The sequence below is a fragment of the Trichogramma pretiosum genome, unplaced genomic scaffold, assembly GCF_000599845.2.
Source record: "Trichogramma pretiosum strain Unisexual culture from Peru unplaced genomic scaffold, Tpre_2.0 scaffold31, whole genome shotgun sequence".
NCBI classification, from domain to species: Eukaryota; Metazoa; Arthropoda; class Insecta; order Hymenoptera; family Trichogrammatidae; genus Trichogramma; species Trichogramma pretiosum.
In genome coordinates this window covers 953,755-973,845 of record NW_019641631.1, presented here as the reverse complement: position 1 = coordinate 973,845, position 20,091 = coordinate 953,755, and the positions used below count along the sequence as shown (strand labels likewise).

Below are 20,091 nucleotides of genomic sequence, written 5' to 3'. Positions count from 1 at the left end.
GGTTCGACGAGTGCTTTTGTAGGGTAGTTTCGCGCTGCTTCATCGGAGAGTCGAACGACAGCGGCAGCTAGGCCGCCGTTGCGCATTTTGTCGCCACCCCAGCAGCTTTTACGCCGACTCACACATAGGCACACACTCGCCGCCCCCAATATGTACGCACGTACATACGCACTCTCGGCATATCGTGCGTAGATGCGTTTTCGCGCACACACTCGTACACATGTTCATGGGGTGCGTCGTTGCAGTGAACCAGCGATGCGTACACGTACGTGTGCGAGTTGCAAAAGCCGCCAACGCTGCTGCAGCCATCGGTAGCTGTTGCGTCGCCTCTGCCCGGCGCCAAACCAGGCCAGCATGGCAGCAGCTGCTGCTGCAGCTTACATAAGCAACATACGGACGATGATTAAGATAATGGAAAGCCCAGAACACTCGTGAAAACCCTTTAGTGACTCGTAAAACTCTCTGAAAACTCGTTCAGCCCGAAAGCTCGGCCTCTCGATTTATCTCATTCTGTAATGTTGCTGTCATCGGAGTGGCAAATGGCTAATAACTTCTAGCTAATGAGTTGCATTTACTTTCGATTGAAAATGCACAACACGGAACATCAAGTCTGCGGTTAACATAAGAAGGAACAAAAGTATTAAAGTATATCCATCGGCTTGCGCAAATCTGACAAAAACGAGAAAACATTCTGCTAACTTCCCACTCACTCTCTTACGTTCTACGAAGCTGTGTATTTTTTAACTAAAAATAAATGAATGTCGCACGTACGCACGATATTAAAAAAAAAGGAACACGAAGAGAGGATTATTTTTCAAATATCAAGTGCTATTCGGAGCTAATGATACTTCATCATCAATAAAATGTAGTTTTTAATTTATTAAAAAAAAAATATTAATAAATGTTAGAAAATATATCGAAGATAACTTGAGAAAAACCTCGAAGTATTTAACCCGTTAACGCCAAAACGGACAGAATTTTTTTCTCTCTGTTGTAGTCTGCAATTAAATCATCTTATAGGAGCGAGAAAAATTTTTGAGTACTCATTTTCTATGTAAAATTTAATGTACTTTTTCAATATGTGTTTATACTTAACCTCTGATTAATATTAAAAAAGTTATAAACAATTTACTGCGTAAAAATACGATTTTGAATCTTGAAAAAAAACTTTGATTCAAATTTTTTTTATGAAAGAGACTTGAACTGTGGCCAATAATACCTAAAATTGAGGAATAATGACCTACAGTTTAAAGTACTGTAGGTGGGATTTGAATATTCAATAACTTTTTTTTCTAATATTGATCGTTTTCGAACAAAAAAGTACATTTTTTGGAACATTTTTTGGTAAATTTCTTGAGAAAAGTGTATTTTTTGGAGTCTACCATTTTGAATATTAAAATCCTACCTACAGTACTTTAAACTGTAGGTCATTATTCCACAATTTTAGGTATTATTGACCAAAGTTCAAGTCTCTTTCATAAAAAAAATTTGAATCAAAGTTTTTTTTCAAGTTTCAAAATCGTGTTTTTTCGCAGTAAATTGTTTATAACTTTTTTAATATTTATCAGAGGTTAATCATAAACCCATATTCAAAAAGTACATTAAATTTTACATAAAAAATGAATACTCAAATATTTTTCTCGCTCCGATAAGATGATTTAATTTCAGACTACAATAGAGAAAAAAATTCTGTGCGTCTCTGCGTTAACGGGTTAATTCATGGATTTTAAGATTTGATAATAACATAAGTGAAATTCCAATTCGATTTTCATCCGTTAATAGCAAACGATAATTCAAATAAATACAGTACTCAATAAAATTATCAGAACTGTTATAGGTCTCTGCAGGTGTCGTTTATAAAGTTCAATTTAGCCAATGTTAAAATGTTAAATAAAGAGTTAATCGAGTTTATCATCGAAATAAAAACGTTTTTAAATATATTCTAAATAATTATTATTTAATAGGTGTCTCGAGTTTTACAAGAGGCTATGCTTAAGCACAAATATAACACTACGGTTTAGTGAGGGGTCACCTTAATTGTTCGTGAACATTAGGCGCTAAAATGCATAGCTACAACACAAGTGTCACTATCAATGAATTGTCACCAAGTTAGTATAGACCAAGTATATACAGTTCATATAATGGAGACGTTATATACTCATGCAAGAGAGGAGTGATGAGTTGCAATAACTAAAAATTATCAATTTTTCCGAATAATAAACTTACTAGAATATTTCATATTTTCCGAAACATAATAAAATATGAGCCCGTTCAGCAAAGACCTGCCACCTACGTAAATACGCAATTTTTGATTCAAATATCTTTTACTCGCTTAGAAACGCTTACCAGCAGCTAAAAAAACGTCAAAGGCATGGATTGAACGATTTTTTTTTGTTTTTTTCTAGTTTTCTAACTTACGTTTTTCTAGTTTTAAACGCTGACCAGCAGCTAAAAAAAAGTCAAAGGCATGGATTGAACGATTTTTTCTTGTTTTTTTGTAGCTTTATAACTTTAAAAATCCCCGAAAATTGTTTTCAATGTGTTCTGATATAAAACTAAACTGCACCAATCGAAAGAGGAGGCAATATTTCGAAAATTGTATTTTCCTAGATGACGAAATAATCAGCACTATTTTCCGTGCGCCAGAGGCACACACGTAGCGGCGAGTTTTCGTCTTTTCGATTTTTTCACAATTAAATGTTGTAAAAATAATCTAAAGATATGAATCGATTGGTTATTTTCCGGCATTTGATAGGTTGTGATGATTTGAAGTTGAAAAGGAAATACGTAGAATAAAATCGACTTGAATATTTAAGTTTTTACTAACAAAAAAATATTTTTGGAAATTTTTTAAGCTACGTGAAAACGCCATATTTTTGCGAAGTTGCTGGCCTTTGCTACACGCTCTCTAATTTCCTGTACTTCAATGAAATTTGAATTGTCTACCAGATTTTCAGAAAAGCTAAAATTTTGTTTTTTCAAGTCTTTTTAAACTAGTAAATACTCGTTAATTAGATTTGAATATTAAAATTATTTCAGAGCCTTTCGATTATTGTTTACAATTCTATTAGCGATTTTTCGCGAAATTTTAACCACAATTTTTAACTAATCTTGATGATTTTTAGAATTTTAAAAGGTTTTCAACGGAACACACTTTTAACTATATGAATTTCAATTCCAAGAAAGTTTTAGAATCATTTTTTCACACATTAATAAAACACGCAAAAGTGGCAAAAATTAAATTTTTTCCAACACACATGAACATATTTTAAAAACGGATGAGTAAATTAATTGTTTTGACGAAAATATTCTCCATTTGAATGGAAAATAATGTCATTATAATAATTTTGAAACCTCAAAGATCAAGATTAGGCAAAATTTGTGTTCAGAATCACGTATGGAAATCACCGTTTTTAAGAAAATGATTTTTTTATATTTTTGAAAAGTTTAGAACTTCAATAATAAGCTCCTAAAATTGTATGAAGCAATAAGTGTTGCAAACTTTCAGAAATTACTTTGTTAGGACCAATTAAAGTGAGTCTCTTTTCGTTCTACTTATAAACACGTTTATATAAAAATTAATTTAAATCAACCCGAAAAATATGAAATTTTGGAAAAAGATAGTTGACGGAGTAAGGGGTTATTTTTGATACATTTGAAACAATAGCTCGTCATTTTGTATTTAATCGTGTTTTTTAATTAATTGAGATTGATTTGTAAGTGTGTAATATCTCCATTTTTTATAACTATTTGAGTTTTTAATTTTTGACTTGCCCGTCCAAAGATTAATAGTTAGCCAAGCGAGCAAGATTTTTTATCGTCCTTTTTGGACCTCTCCGTCTAGGATCAAAATATTTGTATAAAAAATCAAAAATTTGTATAGAGTAGGTGTACCTATGTTGTTGATGTTGTGATGTTATTGATCACTGTATGTTGAATACTGGAAAAAATATGTTATCCTCATATTCCGGATTAACTGTGATTTTTCCTAGATAAAAGATCATTTGATTAATTTGAAAAAAAATCGCAGTTAATCCGAAATGCGAGGATAACATATTTTTTTATTATTCAACATACAGTGATTAATAAATAGTTATATTTCGCTCATCTTTAGCAACAAATGTTGCCACTAGTAAATAGTTCAGGCACAGTAATAGGAAAATTTCGGAAAAAATACCGAATAATTTCAACAATTTCGTGAATAAAAACGATGAAAATTATGAAACTTTTCGGTCCAAAAAAGTAAACTCCTACCTGAAATAAAAAAACAATTCTTGATTAGTTTAAATTTAAGTTATTTCATTTTGACTTACAAGGAGACCTTCTCACCATCGGGTCACGGATCTTTACCAAAAATTTTTTGGGTCTTCAGGAACTAAATAATAAAGCTCCATATGCTTAGTTTTATTGAATGAGCCTTAGGATTAATTTTAAAAGGGGTTTTCCCTTTCATTTAAAAATCTTTGAGATTTTCTATATCAAGGTAAGAGCACTTAAACAAAAAATGCACCGATCAAAAGTTTAGAAGTTTTTCAAAGAATCTGTCTGAATTTTTTCAGAATTTTTCGATTCGTCCACTACCCATTTTCAGAGACCCTAACTTGATGCTTTTCTTGCAAAATTTAGAAACCTCTAAAAAAGGGTAATGAACGATTCAAAAAATTCTGGAAAAATTCAGACAAATTCTTTGAAAAATTTCAAAAATTTTGATCGATGGATTTTTTTAAGTGCTCCTATCTTGCAATAGAAAATATCGACGATTTTTAAATAAAAGAGAAAACCCCTTTTAATATGGGCCCTAATACCCATTCAATAAAACAAAGCATAGGGAGCTTTATTATTGGGTTCCTGGAAACCCCAAAAAATTTTGGTAAAGTTCCGTGACCCGGAGGTGAGAAGGTCTCCTTGTCTCCTTGTTAGTGTTAAAATCTTGAGAGATTTAAACTGGAAATTGATTAATGCCATCACAAGATACGCTTTATATTTTTTAATTAAAATGCTTAACATATGAAAATTTCATAAAATAAAAATATGTACGGAATTAATTAGTTTTACTTACAAGGAGACCATATGAGATGCGGGTCACCAAATGTCCTGAAAATTTTTTTGTGGTCTCCTGGTACTTCATAATGAAACCCCCTATGCTTAGTTTCCTCCAATGGGCCTTAGGGACCATTTTAAAAATCATTTCCTAATTTATTAAGAAATATTTGTGATTTTTTAACTCGCAATAGGATGTTTTGAACGAAAAATTGCAAAATGTAGAAGTCTTAGAATTCGTAGAATGTAGAAGTCAAAGAATACGTCTGAATTTTTTTTCAGAATTTTTGAGACCTGCTATCACCTATTTTCAAAAGCCTCTGATATTTTTAAGAAAAACGCAAAAACGCGTCAAATTTAGGCCTTTAAAAATAGGTGATAGCAGCAGGTCTCAAAAATTTTGAAAAAATTCAGATGTATTACTTGACTAAAGACTTGTACATTATGCAATTTTTCGTTTGAGACGTCCTGTTGCGAGTTAGAAAATCATAAAGATTTTTGAATAAAGTAGAAAATGATTTTTAAAATTGGCCCGAAGGCCCATTGGATCAAACTAAGCATAGGGGGTTTCATTAATTAATAAGTACCATGAGACCACAAAAAAATTTTCAGGACATTTAGTGACCCGTATCTCATCTCTCCTTGTTAGATGTGTTTTAATGCCTACCATATTGAAAGTGAAAGGTCTGGACTATATAATCCAACAAATTAGAGGTGTTGAAATTGGATCTCTGTAATCTTTAAAATTGCACTTGACTAAACTTGTGAAAGATACTTTTAATTTATAATTATATTTTATGTAAAGACTTTTTTTAGGCTTGGCAGGTGCTATTTCAAAAATCGATTTTCGCATGATTTCTGAATTATAGCATTTCACAAAATTTTTTGCTAATTTTTATGCCTTTTTAGTAATATAATGCATAGCCACAGTCAAGTTCACAGGAAACGAAGAATTTCAGTGACATCTGTAGTTACTGTATTATAGCTCCAGCGTAGGTATGACAGTAAACTTCATTATCATCGATAACATCGATTGAGTCCCGTCGTTGCTATTGCTGTTACTTCAGTTTTAACAAGCCGATTCTGTTTTATCGTGAAATAAATGGAACTTCTTCTTGATATAACCATAGTGGTAAATAGTTCTCTCGATATTCGCATCCTTTTTAAAAAGTGGAAGGCGTTGCGATTGTATTGTCAGACAAACAGTTGATTCGTTCTACTTATCTATCGTTAAATCGTTTATGCATATTCTCTGATTCATGCAATTGAAGAGAAATTAAATTATAATAAAATCAACCTGTTTTATTGTCAATTCTCAATGAAGACGTATGCTTTTTAAAAGATTCACAAAATTTTAATTTTGTATGTAAATGATGAATCTTTACGTCTCGATATGTTTGAACTTCAGAAGTATGACTTCCTAGGCATGAAATTTTATTTTTATGCTTCATCTGAAATGATAAGAAATGTTTTGTATTATAATAAAATAAGAAATTATATATTAGAAAAATTCGGAGACTAAGAAGATTTTCGTAGCCAATAGAGTAACAAAGTGTCACCCTGGTTTTTTCAATGTATTTTGATCCCCTCATTGAAAATACGTTAGGTGGACTTTTTTGAACATTTTTCATTAAATATACATGAAAAAAAATATAGATAAGACCTTGTTACTCCATTAGCTACTAAAACCCTTTAGACCACTGTATTAAAAGTGGCATACTTTTTCTAAGCCACTGAAGATATTCGGTGAGTTTTTACAGTTGTAAAGATTTTTCGTATGAACTTCTTTCGTATTAGAAAATTTAGATTTTTTCAAAACATTATTGCACTGCTCTTTCCTCTTCGCGGGATCCATATTATATTTGTCTCCAATAAGTCTATATGTAATCGTTGATTGAACATCATTACGACAGCAGTCCATAGCTTGCGATTGCCAAAATGAAGTCTTTATAGGGCTGCTGGCGCTATTGGTCAGTCGTGATTTTCGTAGAGAGCCTTTCTGTAAATCATAAGGTGTTAAATAAGTGAACTCAATATCGAGAGATTTCTAAAATTGATGATGTCAGTAGATAGCTAATCGCAGTTCCCTTAGATGTCATGTATAACATGTACCAGATTAACCGACAGTTATTTTCTGTCATAAAATAATAGTCAAAAATTTTATATACATTTGTTCTCTCTTCAGTTATTGTAGGTTTTTCTCTACTGTTATTTGCCAGATGTGGCTGTTTCTGAGATCGAAAAGATTTATTTGACATGTAAGGTGCACAAATTAAACTTTTTTTTGGACACGGTTGGGTCATTGGTTTGTTCTCAGTAGGTTGGAAGCTTAAACAAAAATTTTTATTATATAATTATTAAAAAAATGCGCTTCTTAACTTTATCAATGTACTTGGTGATTTTATTCTTTCTTCTTATAAACACCCTGGTTGTATTAGCGCATGGTTGTGTTTTTAGTGGAATCGTTTTATTGAATGCTTTATTAACTTCATTTTTAGTCGTATTATCAGTTTTAACTTCGGGGTCATTGCTAATTTCAGCTTTTCTTGTAAATTTTTCCGTCACTATATTGTTCAATTTTGATTGAACGAATTTATTTCTATATGAAAATAAAAAACATGATGTAAAAAATTATTGTAACTTTTTAGTAATTTTGAAAATACGAATAATATACCATGCGAGGGCCAAAGGTAACACTTTATGACAATGGTGTTTTACAATTTTTCTAAGCTCGCTTCGCTGCGGCCCTAAGCTACACCATGCCATCAAGTAATGCTTATGGTCCCAGCATGGTAAATTACTATCAATACCTAATAACATTCGAGTTCGTTTGATTATAGGCTCGCTTTAAACACGTATTAAGTAAACTTTGCTGTTCTTTTAATCTACAATCACTCTCAATTTTGTGAATTCTGTTTTGACTCAAGAATTTCATTAAATATTTTATTTAGTATCGCTTTTAGATTTGATAATATGTGAATTACTTACAAAATATTGTACATACCACCAACTTTTCCGTACCGTTTATTCGCAATATTAAATTCGATTGCATCACGATTCAAATTAGCGATACCCATGATTTCTTCTATAACCTATAGTTAAAGAAAAAAACCATATTCACAATGTAATTCAAATAAAAATAATGAAAAAATCAAATTACCGTATGATGATCTTTGTTTAACTGATTAAATTTTTTCTGGCTAGAGTCATTTTTAAAAAATTTACATCCGGCTATCCAAGGATGTTGGCACAACTCCGTCAAGCCCATGCGTTTGTTAGTCGCAGGCGTGAGAAGTCTGCTCACTAAATGTTTATATTCGGAAGATAAAGCAATGATCGCCCGTTCTTGATGCGGACCGAGGCCATGATTGATTTGTGCCAAGAGCCGTCTGCGCCGTTCTTCCAGCGTTACTTGTCTATCTTTCGGACATAAAAATGGTAATCTGCCTGAACATACCACATACAGGATAACTCCTCTAAATTAAAAAAATTAAAAGCGAAATTTTTTGGATAAAATTTTTATGTTTACTTAATCACTAATCGTGAAAAAAGTCTCGTTAAAATTATTGATACACTATCTCCATGTAGACGCCGATATTAAATATAACTTACAAGCTCCATAAGTCGACTTCTGGACCATACTTGTAGTTTTTGACGAACAGCTCTGGAGCTGCGTATTCAGGAGATCCACATTGAGTTTTCATAGGGTTTTCATCATTATAAATATTACTTAATCCAAAATCTATAAAATAAAAATCCATTGTAATATTTTTAACAAATAATTAGATTTAGAACACATACCTACAATTTTGATTAGCTCCTTTCTTTTATCGAATAACATGACGTTTTCCATTTTCAAGTCTCTGTAGATTATAAATATTTTTGTATTATTTTTAATAACTTGAAAGAAAGTAAAATATGTTTGAAACGTTCTCTTTCGAATTATAGTTATATAAACTCTATATTGTAATGTTAAATTCGACATTAGTACACAAATTAAAATAAACAGTATTTATGAACACAGTCAGTTATTTTGTAGTCTGTTAAAAGTAAATTTTAAAAGCACAGTATTATTTTCATAAATCATTCAAAAGTACCAGGTAATACAAATACCAGGTGCGATTCAAAAATAATATCATAAATTATTATTATTCATAATGTGTACTGCCGAATGGCCATCTTTGCGGTATTACCTTCTTTAATTGTGTTCCCGCATTAAAACTTCGTGAAATTTATTTTGCACCAAAAAAACCTTTGAAGACAGTTAATTTCGCTCAGAACTTGCGTGTCAATGAATCATCCCGACCGTAAAAATCAGGACTTTGAATGTTGTTGCAACTTTCAATGTTTTGATGTTTTGATTTTTATAGTGCTTATGTTTATACTGTCGTGTTGAAATATTGTTTTTTATTTAAAAGTCTATAGTTTAAGTACAATTGTTTTATTTTAAATTGTCAAAAGAAACCTTACAATTGACTTAAATTTGTGTTCAATATTCTTTCGTCTAGTAATGTTACAAGTCAAAAAAAAAAATTTTTTTTAAAGAATTGTTAAAAGATTCTACATACTACAAACAATAGATTATGAGTCCAGTCACTTATTGGAAACCCTTTATTTTTTGCACGTTATTTTGTAAGAAATGATAAAGTACTGCTCTCTTCTTATCCTACGTATACATTTTTTTTTAATCTCTTTATTTTACCCTCCGCTCTGAAAAATTATTTACTAACTAAGTGTGTGTGTTTGTGTGTGCGAACTCGTGGAAAACTCAGTCTCGTCAATTTCAAGGTAAAATTTTTTCCATATTTTTGCACCTCGCTGTTACCTACATTGTAATATAATATAGAGATGTCAAGATTCGCATATTTTGTATCGAAAGTATGCTCACATTTGCAATGTTTATCATCACATTCTTCTAAGCTTGGATTTATTTTTTCCTAATTTTTTATTCAAATTTATTATTCGCAGAAACCAATTTAATGTAGGTCAACATAAAAAATTATAGTAAAGTCTCATATTTTGTTTTTATTTAAATGATGGGTTTGGCCATTCAAGGGAAAATAAATGATGTTACATGATTATTAAATCAACCACAATCAATTATTAAATATGGCAATGCGAATTTTACATAAAGTAATTCTAGTAGTACAAACGTCAAATTATGATTTAAGTGTAGATAATATTTGGCGTTTCAATGTTTCTGTGTGAATGTTTTCTCTGGTTCGCCCTTTTGGGTGCAAATTGTATTTCAGAGCGTGATACCGGTAGTGGTTAAAGCACATACACTAAGCGCAATGCTAGAAGCCACCACTCCAGGGGCGGATCCAGAACCGAAGTTTAGGGGGGGCGATCTTAAAAATTTTTTTTTATAAGTTACAAACGTAACACCAAAAATAATCACTAAGATAAATGCCAGTAGTAACCAAACCAACCCAGTTAAAAATATTTTTCGAGTTTCGAATCTGCAAACGTAAGTAACTAAATCGACCTGGCTCGTGCATTTTTAAAAAAAATTTGCAAACCCAAGTAACCTCAAGTAACCAAATGGATCCAGATTGTGTAGTTTTAATAATTAAATATTTAAACCCAAGTAACCCTGTATAACCTGAGTATCCAAATCGATCCAGCTAGAACAGCTTTAATGATCAAATGTCTAACTCCAAGGAACCCAAGTAACTAAATTGATCAAGCTCGTACACTTTTTGAATAATTAGATAAATGCAAACGCAAGTAACCCCATAAAATCAAATCAACCAGCTCGTGCTGTTTATTTATACGTAAATCCGCAGAACTTCTTCAAATAATTTAGGGTCAAAATTCGAGAATGAATGCTCAAAAAAACTACGAGACTTTGTATAGAGATGTCTGAAGAATAATAAAAAGCGTTGACATTATCGAAAATATTGTTTTTCATGTTATTACACGCGATGGAAAATCACGAAATTAGCATTTTTCTCATTTTTAATCGCTAATAACTCGATGAAATTTTTTGTTCCCGAGTGTAGTTAAATTCATAACAATAACGTATATTTTGTAACTGCTTTAAAAAATTTTTTATACAAAAATTCATTTTTCTACAGATTACTTTTTTTTTTAATTTTTCATCAATAAAAAACTTGACAGTTTGATTATTAAAAATATCATTATTTTTTTCATTCAAGTGTTAAACTTAATCGGTGGGTTGGCGAGCGGAGCGAGCAGGAGCCCCCGTAGTATTCTTATATGATCATATTCAAGTCAAATTCATAGGCAAATCGACCAAAAAAATATGGAACTCATGTGTTTTTCTCAGTCATATCATTTTTTTCTGAAATCACCGTTATACGCCAACATTATATACTATAAGAACTAGTATTTACACGTGTAAGTACAAGCGTTAACTTCTAATGTGGTTGGCATGCACTTTGAAATTATGATATTTTCAGTTCATTCACGCATCAAATTAAATAAAAAGAGTACTTAGCATATTGGCAGAGAAGTATGCATAACCGTTAGTGGTTCGTAAAATGATCTTAATAACGAAAGGAATAAAATATTCAGAGACAGTTTCTGAGCCGAAACCTTTGCACAAGGTACAGCAATAAAGCCTTATAATTTTAAAAACGCATAAAGGGCGGTATCACGACTAAAACTATTGCGAGTTGTGTGATGTGCACAGTATGAACTGCACAACTTTGTATCTTGGGAAAAAGTATATTATCAATGATCAAGTTGAATTTTGACTGTTCAAAAGCACGTCGAGCGCAAATTATACTTTTTGAAAACTGTTGTCTGAAAGAAGTGCGAGGAGCGCAGTTCATACTTTTCAAACGTGTTTCAAGCGCAGATTATACTTTTTAAAAAAATCGTCACTGCAGAAAATGTGTAAGATGCGCAAGCTACCGGTTTTGGAAATGTGAAATGAGTGCGAAAAAAAGTGTAGCCCATGCTTCATACATCTTTTCTGCTATGTTGAGTTGTTACACTTTTTTTTCCGTGACGATTTTTCAAAAAGTGTAATTTGCCCTTGAAAAACTTTTGAATCGTGTAAATTGCGAATTTTCCACAGAAACTTTTACACTCTTGGGTTTTTATTTTAGATAAACTATAGCATGTAATCATTGCGATCCAGCTATTGAATTTTTTCCAATTTTTTATAATTCCACATTTGAAGATCAAAAAAAATGGCACAAGTTGAGTATATTCGGTTCCATACTATAGTTTATCTGTAGTCGAAAAATTTTGAAAGTGTCTGATCACTTCGATTACTTATTGTTGCACGTTGACGAATAAAAAACCACACGATCTTGAGCAATTTAGTTACTTGGGTTACTTAGGTTTGCATATTTAATTAATATTAAAGACAGGTGCTTGGTCGATAGGGTTTCTTAGGTTTCTTTCGGTTACTTAGGGTTACTTGGGATTGCATATTTAATTATTTGAAAATTGCTTGAGCTAGGTCGGTTTGACTGCTCATGGTTGCATAATCAAAGATAAAAAAAATGCACTGGCGACGCACTGGTGACCACTCACGATGCACATTTTCATTTAAGCTCCGTTTTCAGCTCTCTTATGCTTTATTGCTCTTTTATAATGTACTTGTCAGAGAAAGTGCACGTGTAAAGCGTCGACAATGACGAAGACATTATTCACATACATGTTCACATTTCTCTTTGTTCTTTAGACCCGTTAATTCAATTACAGGTCTTCCAGCAAAAGTGATTTTTTACATTTTACAACTTCATATGAGCTAATTGTTTCTTTCAAAATATCAAGTTACAAAAAGAGTGTTTCAATTTCATTGGGGTCAAATGCTCTTTTATAATGAAAAATCGAGTAAAAACTCAAATGTGGTGCACTTTTGCTACAGAAAAGATAAATTTTGAGTGCTCTACATAGTTAATTTTCAAATATTCTTGGCAGTAAATTATAATGGTATTATAATACCGGCATATAAGATTATTACAAAATAACGATAACAAGCTGGTAAAATTGAAACACGTATATCATCGAAACGAAGTCTACAATTTAATGTACAATTTTCTCACCTAAAAAACTCAACCTTTTCAGTAATTTCAAGCTCATGATTAAGAAAAAAAAAAGATTTCCGACTTGGGCAAATAGTCTTTTTTATTAAGACTCAACTTCAACTTATGCTATAGTTTTTTACTTTTCTAAAAATTCATGTGTACTAACCCCCCCTCCCTTAAAAAGTGTACTACTTTCTTTTAAATTATTTTATAAAAAAAAAATTCTAAAAATTTTTCTTTGAACAAATAAATTTAATAGATTAAATTCAATTAATCATTTTTAACAAGGTTTCGTACCAATGTCACGAGCACTTGGTCTGCATGTATGCCTTTACTTTTTATATGGTTCAATTTATTTTTCGCCTTTTGCAATTTCTTTACTTGATACGTACACTAATTTCTTTACGTGATACGTATAAAAGTACATAAATTCAAAGCATCAGAAAAAAACTAGGGAAATAATTGACGAAGATTTCTCGCTAGTTCGTTAGCGCGTCTGCAAAATTTTCGTTTGCGGTTGGTAATAAAACTCTTGTATATATTCCACTCGCTGAGTGAAAGACCTGCGCGTGCTATATCGCAGCGCACCTCAAAAAAATGAGAACGAGTTTTGCTAATTAATCACAAAGTTTCTTTGAATTCTCGGCAATAAAAATAATGAAACGTACATTAGTTCGGTAATTCTATGGATCAAAAGGTTCAAGTAGCAGAGCTTCAGATGCTTTATTTTTCATATAGTATTTTAGAGGACAAAAATTGCTCATATGCATTGAGCTTACAATATTTTTTCAAACCTTAGTAACAACTCTTCATAGTAAAGCTAATAAAAATCGATTTGATCTTCAAAGCAAAAGAAAAAGCCAAAGCAAAAGCGAAAAGGGTCGAAAGGAGAAACTGAGAAATGACTGTTAAAGATTTGCGGTAAAAAACGATCAAAAAAATACTTGGTTCAACTCAAAGAATAAGAGATTCAAGCGTTTGCGAGTTCATTGGGCGAGTCTTTCGGCAAATGCTCCACGTGTACAACGCACTTACGTACACCGTAAGCTCAAACGCGTGACCTTCTGCGTCTGAATAGCTCAGCGCTCGTGCAGTAAAAAAATCGTCTTTGGTAATTTACGGCAATCATAAAAGTGTAAGTATAAGACGCGAGGCTTGATTCACACTGATTGCCTAACGGGACCAGTGCGAAAACTTCGACTCGTTTCTCTCTCTGTCTCACATGGCATCGGGTGCATAATAGAGTGGGTGCACTCCTCGGATATGTATCTACACGCGTGAACATATTTGCTTACAATTTTCTTCCGTACCTAGTTGGATTGGGATCACATATTCGCACTGCATGCTTAATAAATAGTAATAAATGACTATTTACAAACATGGCGTCAGATGAAGTTCGTTAAAGATACCAAAATTCACTTAATAGTTTCCAAGATAAAATAAATTATTACTGATCATATTTTGAAAAATTAATTTGAATAAAAGTTATTCAGACAAACGTATATATCATCAAGCTGTGAATAAGATGTTGCAGTTTTTTTTCAAAATATATAATCTAGTATAGTATATTAAATCATAAATTGATATTATTGAGTACTGATGGAAATTGATAAAGTGAAGAGAACGGATTTAATTTATACTTTGAAGATTATTCATATTATACGTAACTATACTCTTTTGTTACAGTGTAAATAGGTATCTCCGAATAATTTGGCACGAAGAGCCTTTGTACGCCATATTTCGTAGCATAAAGGTAAAATCCGCACACCATTTATTATAGAATCACTGAAAATGCAATAAAATGGAATATGCACTTTATTAAAATACGTTATTCAATTGAAAAACGAGGAAAATAAAACCGACCCTTCCTCCGAATCTCACCATTTTCGAAAATTGTCACTGAAGATTAAATTGGATATTGAATAACTTTTAAGTTGAATGAAAAACCGAATCGAATTGGGTGCAGCTTATTTAATAATTATTACAATTTGGATTGTCATCAAATACAAAAACGCTCTAATATTTATAACGAATACGGTAATTCTTTTGATATTGGTATACATTTTCAATTTAATACGTACCTCGTTTACAAATAATCCTTTGGTTAAATTTATTAAAACAAATCACTTGATAACACAGTATCTTGTACTTTGGCAACTTCCTCGCGGCAATGTATTGACAATAAGCCATTGGAAAAAAATTTATTCATTCAGATGATACGCTCAGTGCCACTGTTTTTCCCTCGAAAGTCGTGTTGTATTCACTCGATCGCCCTGACTACGTCTATCGTCCGCAAGGGTAAAACGAGCGGCAGCCTGGCCACCGCAAAGCACATACGAGAAAAAACTCCCCGGCGACCGGATATAAGCGTTAAATAAAGCTCAATCTGACGTGCTTTTTTATGATTTTTCCTTTTTGTTTTTCTTAAGCCAATACAACCCACTCACATACACGCACATGTACTTGTGTCTCTCTATTTATTTCTTGTTTCTCCAATTGTGTATTTATGTTATAGATACATATCTCATTGATTTCATCGCTGGGTGGCACAACTGTTTACCGATGCGCGTGGACTATTTTTGTGTTGAACGTTACGTGGCACATCATTTTTTATGATTGAGCATCTCCTAGGGGTTTGCGCATTATTTGAACCATATGCATTACTAACGCATGACTTTTTTTATAAATATGAGACTTGTATTTTTAGCTGTGACTACGTAACACTATGAATGATTCACGCGTAATTTCTTTTTCATGCGTATTTCTCTGAGGAACAGACCTAAGAATAATCTTGAAATTATAATTGAACTGTCAAAATCAATATAACGACGTAAATCAGTACATTTTGATTGCATAACATTATCGCCCCTATAGTCGCATCTTTTTTTCTTTTTATATAACTGAAATTTGATCAACAATAAAGATAGAATAAACATGTATAGATGTAAAAATACTAATGTTTTGTACCGATGACATAAAATGTGTGAGAGCAGAATAATAAAATATTATGGTCGCGTTTGCTTGTCGTGTTTAGTCGTAACAATTGTCATAATTAAATAAACGTGGAACATTCATACGAACGATTAAAATTACGACTGTGAAAATAATGGAAGAAAAGATGATAGTGACCGTTTTAGTGAAATCGTATGCAGAATATTTCTTTTTAAAACCTAAAAAAGTACTATAGCGCTGTCAACTTTTAAAAAGCAATTGAGAACTTCTTTTTGTTACTGTTGAATGAATTTTATTACTCGTTCTTGAATATATAAGATGCCTAAGTAAAATTAGTGCGTTTAAGAGTCATGAAAGTCAGGTTATTAGTGAACTGGTATCGTGGTGAAAATAGTACAAGGTACAAGAATAGTACAAGGTTTTATCAAAATTGAACACTACCTATTGTTTAAATAATCAAATTTAATCATAAATCACTGGTACTTGTTCTGTGCTGTCGTAAACAGTACTGTTTGAATTGATCTTATACAAAAATTGGTACAAGTAGATTAACAGTAGACCTAACCTGTATAATACCAGATTGTTTGCTTAGCCCACTTAAATTCATTAAATTTATCACTCACCAAAAAAGCATTCCGAAAACACTAATACAACCCGACTATATCACAAAAAGTTCCTCAAGGGTCTGTATTTAACCTACTACTCCTAATACGCCTCCTAATTTGCAGACGATCTGGTAGTATATATGCGGCGACGCACTTCAAGTCGTTCTTGCATGTACAATCCAATATTCCTATTGATTGTACATTGCCTTTTGTTTTGTTGTTGCTCGGGAGATAAATACATTCCTCTCCCCGAGTTTGTTACGTTACGATTGCCACACCGAGAGGAACTCAATAAAAAGCTCTTTATACTCTCAGCAATATTTGTCGTTATTACACGTAGCTACAAATACCATGTCCCACAGGTTCTGAGGAAGTCGCGTGACATCATTTATGCTGATGATACGCAGATTTTTGCACACGCAAGGCCTAAGCGTATTAAGCAGCTTATTCACACTAGCAGTGTAGATGCAAATGCAGTGGCAGATTGGGTGGTGCGTAATAAGTTGAAACTTAATCCGAAGAAAAAGACAGCTATGTTTTTTGGGAGCCTATTCTACACGTCAAGAATTGATCTTCAGATCGTTCAGAGAGTATCGATCCATGGTTTTCCCATTGACTATTCAACCTCTATAAAGGGTCTCGGTGTCGTAATCACCCTTGCTTGCGTTGGGACTCTCAGCTGAGCTCTATAATCTCAAGGTCACACTTTATTCTTAAATTTTTGCGTTTTCACCGCCGCTCTCTATCCTTCACTGCAAGAGTGCAGAGGCTGTAGAACACGTATGTACGCTTCGTATATTGATTTATGCAGTGGCGTGAGGATGTGGCACCTTATCAACTTGCTCTTGGTTGGTTGTTTTTGTGGCGTCGCTGAAAGTATTTGATTTCATTGCTTGCTATCAACATCATTCAAAACCGTTCACACGCTAATCTTGCTCGTCGTTTCGCACTGGCATTTTCTCGGCCAAACTTACGTCGCTCTACTAGGTGGCAACCACCCCTTTTATGCTACTCTGCTCCTTAAACATCGTCTTTCAACAATTCATTTGTCATCACAGCTTCTCGCATACTAAACGCAATACCATTTCAAATTGATTTTTTTGACACCAGCTCTGACCATGGCACCTCTCTTTATTATTTTTTTTTTAACTTGACAACAACTCTAACTGTACTGGAAACACGATAAGTAGACGAGATACGTTCTCCTTTGGCTTGAGTTCGCTTTTGCAAATCGTCCATCAAATCCCAATAATCATATTTTCCGATAAATTGATGTTTAAATTTATCTTCGAACTGTCCCCAACTATTTACTCGATTTTCAATTGTGTGCCACCAACGAAGAGCTCGCTTCGATAGTATACACGGCAATGCACTCAAAATGTCTGCGGCAACAAGACCCGAATTATACACACACTTATTTAATCGGTCAAGGAAGCCTTCGGCGTCCTTGTTTTTTTCCTCGCCAGAGAACTTCAGGTTCCAAGTTTTTAGTGACTTGACGGCTTGAATTTTACCTAATACACCACCGCGATCGAATAAAGCACGACGAGTATCGACTACCGGCTCAACTGGCTTGCAACTTCTCAATTTACCGGCAGAATATTCAAGTTCGCGTGGTCGCGAACAAGGTTGCTCTTCAGCTTCATCAGACATATACCCGAGGAGTCTATTCGTATGATAATAATGTCCTCGGCTTCTTTCTGGCAGTGTTTGGTTTTGTTTGCCAAACGGATTCGACTTGGCTATAAACGACGCATTCGTATTGTGAGACGTTCGCGGAGTACAATCATCATGAGTGCTTGGCTTGAATATCGGTGCAAATCTAGACTTTATCGCAGACGAATTTCCACAGTCAAAATCTCGGGGTGAATTAATATTACTTATTACATCTTTGTCTGCATAATCAAGGCAAGTTTTAGGACATTCCAGGTGAGGCGTATGCCACACAGTAGGCTCGTCATCTGTGTCGGAATCAGTGTGCGATTCTACTGATGGCTCGATTCGATTGGGCTCATATTTTATAGAGGGCTTCGGTAGTGTATTATTAGTTTGCGGCTTCAAAATTGACTTTTTAGATGAGTTACTAGTACTCGGCTTACTCAGAACATTGCCGGCGGCTCTAGTCGATCGAATACTCATTCTTCGCTCACTTACTCGCTCCGCTATCGTGAGATGGTAATCTTGCGTACGCAAAGATTTCAATATCTCTTTATGAATAACTACTCGCGAAGGCACGTCCTTTGTCGGCACCGGACTTAAGAGGTTAGGCTTGACTCGAAATGACGGTACAGGCAATGATGCATATGGCTCGGCGTGTTCGCGTCTCGATTTTGTTACGACAGAATCCGATGGCTCGAATGACTCGTCGTGCGGGGCATATACTTCTGCCTCGACAACCATAACAGTAGGTCCTTCGTCTTCCGAACTCGTTTCGTCACAGTGCACAAGCTCATTCGCGTCATTTCCCGACCTCTCAATTTTCTCACTCGAATGCGACAATACGGCGGACTCGGTGTCGCTAGAGATAACGTCAGTATGAAACCACGGCACTGCATCAAAATATCAAGGGTCGTCTCGTAAATGCGCGCGCAGTAGACGTTCTTACAGCATTTGTATCGGCCCGAGTGTACTACACTGTCGTCGGCTCAACTCATTACAGATATTCGCGACGTCCATCTGACAAATTTCGCGTTTCATCATACGATTCTCGCACGAAAGTTGCATCAACGTGGTCATCTGTCGGTTGTAAGCCTCCATGATTGATTTTACAACGGCTAACTAACACAAATGATTTACGGAAGCTACAAGTACTCGCGACTCAAGTGAAATTTACTCGGGCACGCACTACTGATCACACTTATTTCACTTTATAACATTTGATTATAAATTTCACGCACACTATTTGCAAGGATGCAAATACTTTTTCGGCTGTACACTTGAAAGGCTCGAAGATTCACGTATATCTACACTTGCTTGTTTCACCACAATGAATTTACCCAATGGCGTAAACTTGAAAAACACTCTCGATAAGGGCTCAAATAATTTATGAATTTGTGAAAATCTAAAATAAAAACTATATTGCTAAATATAATCTAAGGCTCAAACAAATTACAGGCTAAATACTACTTGAATAAAATAATGGCTGAACGTAGACTTGAAATTAGATTAACTTTCACGAAAACCACAGAGCGATCTATACACAGTGAGGGCACGATTGCTTTTTCTTCTTCTTCTTCTTTCTTTAGTGGCGCCGACTGTGAGCAAGCTCTATGTCATACGGCCATTAACAGGCTTTATAAAAGAGGCGCGAGAATATGAATACAGATAGGTGAATTGAAAGTGTAGCAAGGAGGGATTAAAGTTTTTTATTGCATTTGATCAAGAAATTGCAGAGAATTTCTATGGTGAGAGGTTCGGGATTATAGAGGAATTCAGATATTGTAAAGGGTGGAAACTTGTTTAGTTTTATCAATTTTTTTAAGAGT

General features: G+C 33.5%; 1 protein-coding gene across 1 annotated transcript in view; it reads right to left on the bottom strand.

Annotated features, from left to right (window-relative positions):
• Positions 1 to 6,877: 6,877 nt before the first annotated feature.
• The window catches only part of LOC106652164 (serine/threonine-protein kinase MARK1-like), an 87,794-nt gene continuing 74,580 nt past the window's right edge, over positions 6,878 to 20,091 (bottom strand). Inside the window, exons 4-10 of the mRNA XM_023459256.1 lie at positions 8,842 to 8,903; positions 8,653 to 8,782; positions 8,201 to 8,516; positions 8,029 to 8,132; positions 7,851 to 7,952; positions 7,433 to 7,639; positions 6,878 to 7,368 (exon numbers count right to left, since the gene is read on the bottom strand). Coding sequence (XP_023315024.1) covers positions 7,071 to 7,368; positions 7,433 to 7,639; positions 7,851 to 7,952; positions 8,029 to 8,132; positions 8,201 to 8,516; positions 8,653 to 8,782; positions 8,842 to 8,903 — 1,219 coding nt within the window. The 3' untranslated portion in view covers positions 6,878 to 7,070. The remainder of the gene's footprint in view (positions 7,369 to 7,432; positions 7,640 to 7,850; positions 7,953 to 8,028; positions 8,133 to 8,200; positions 8,517 to 8,652; positions 8,783 to 8,841; positions 8,904 to 20,091) is intronic.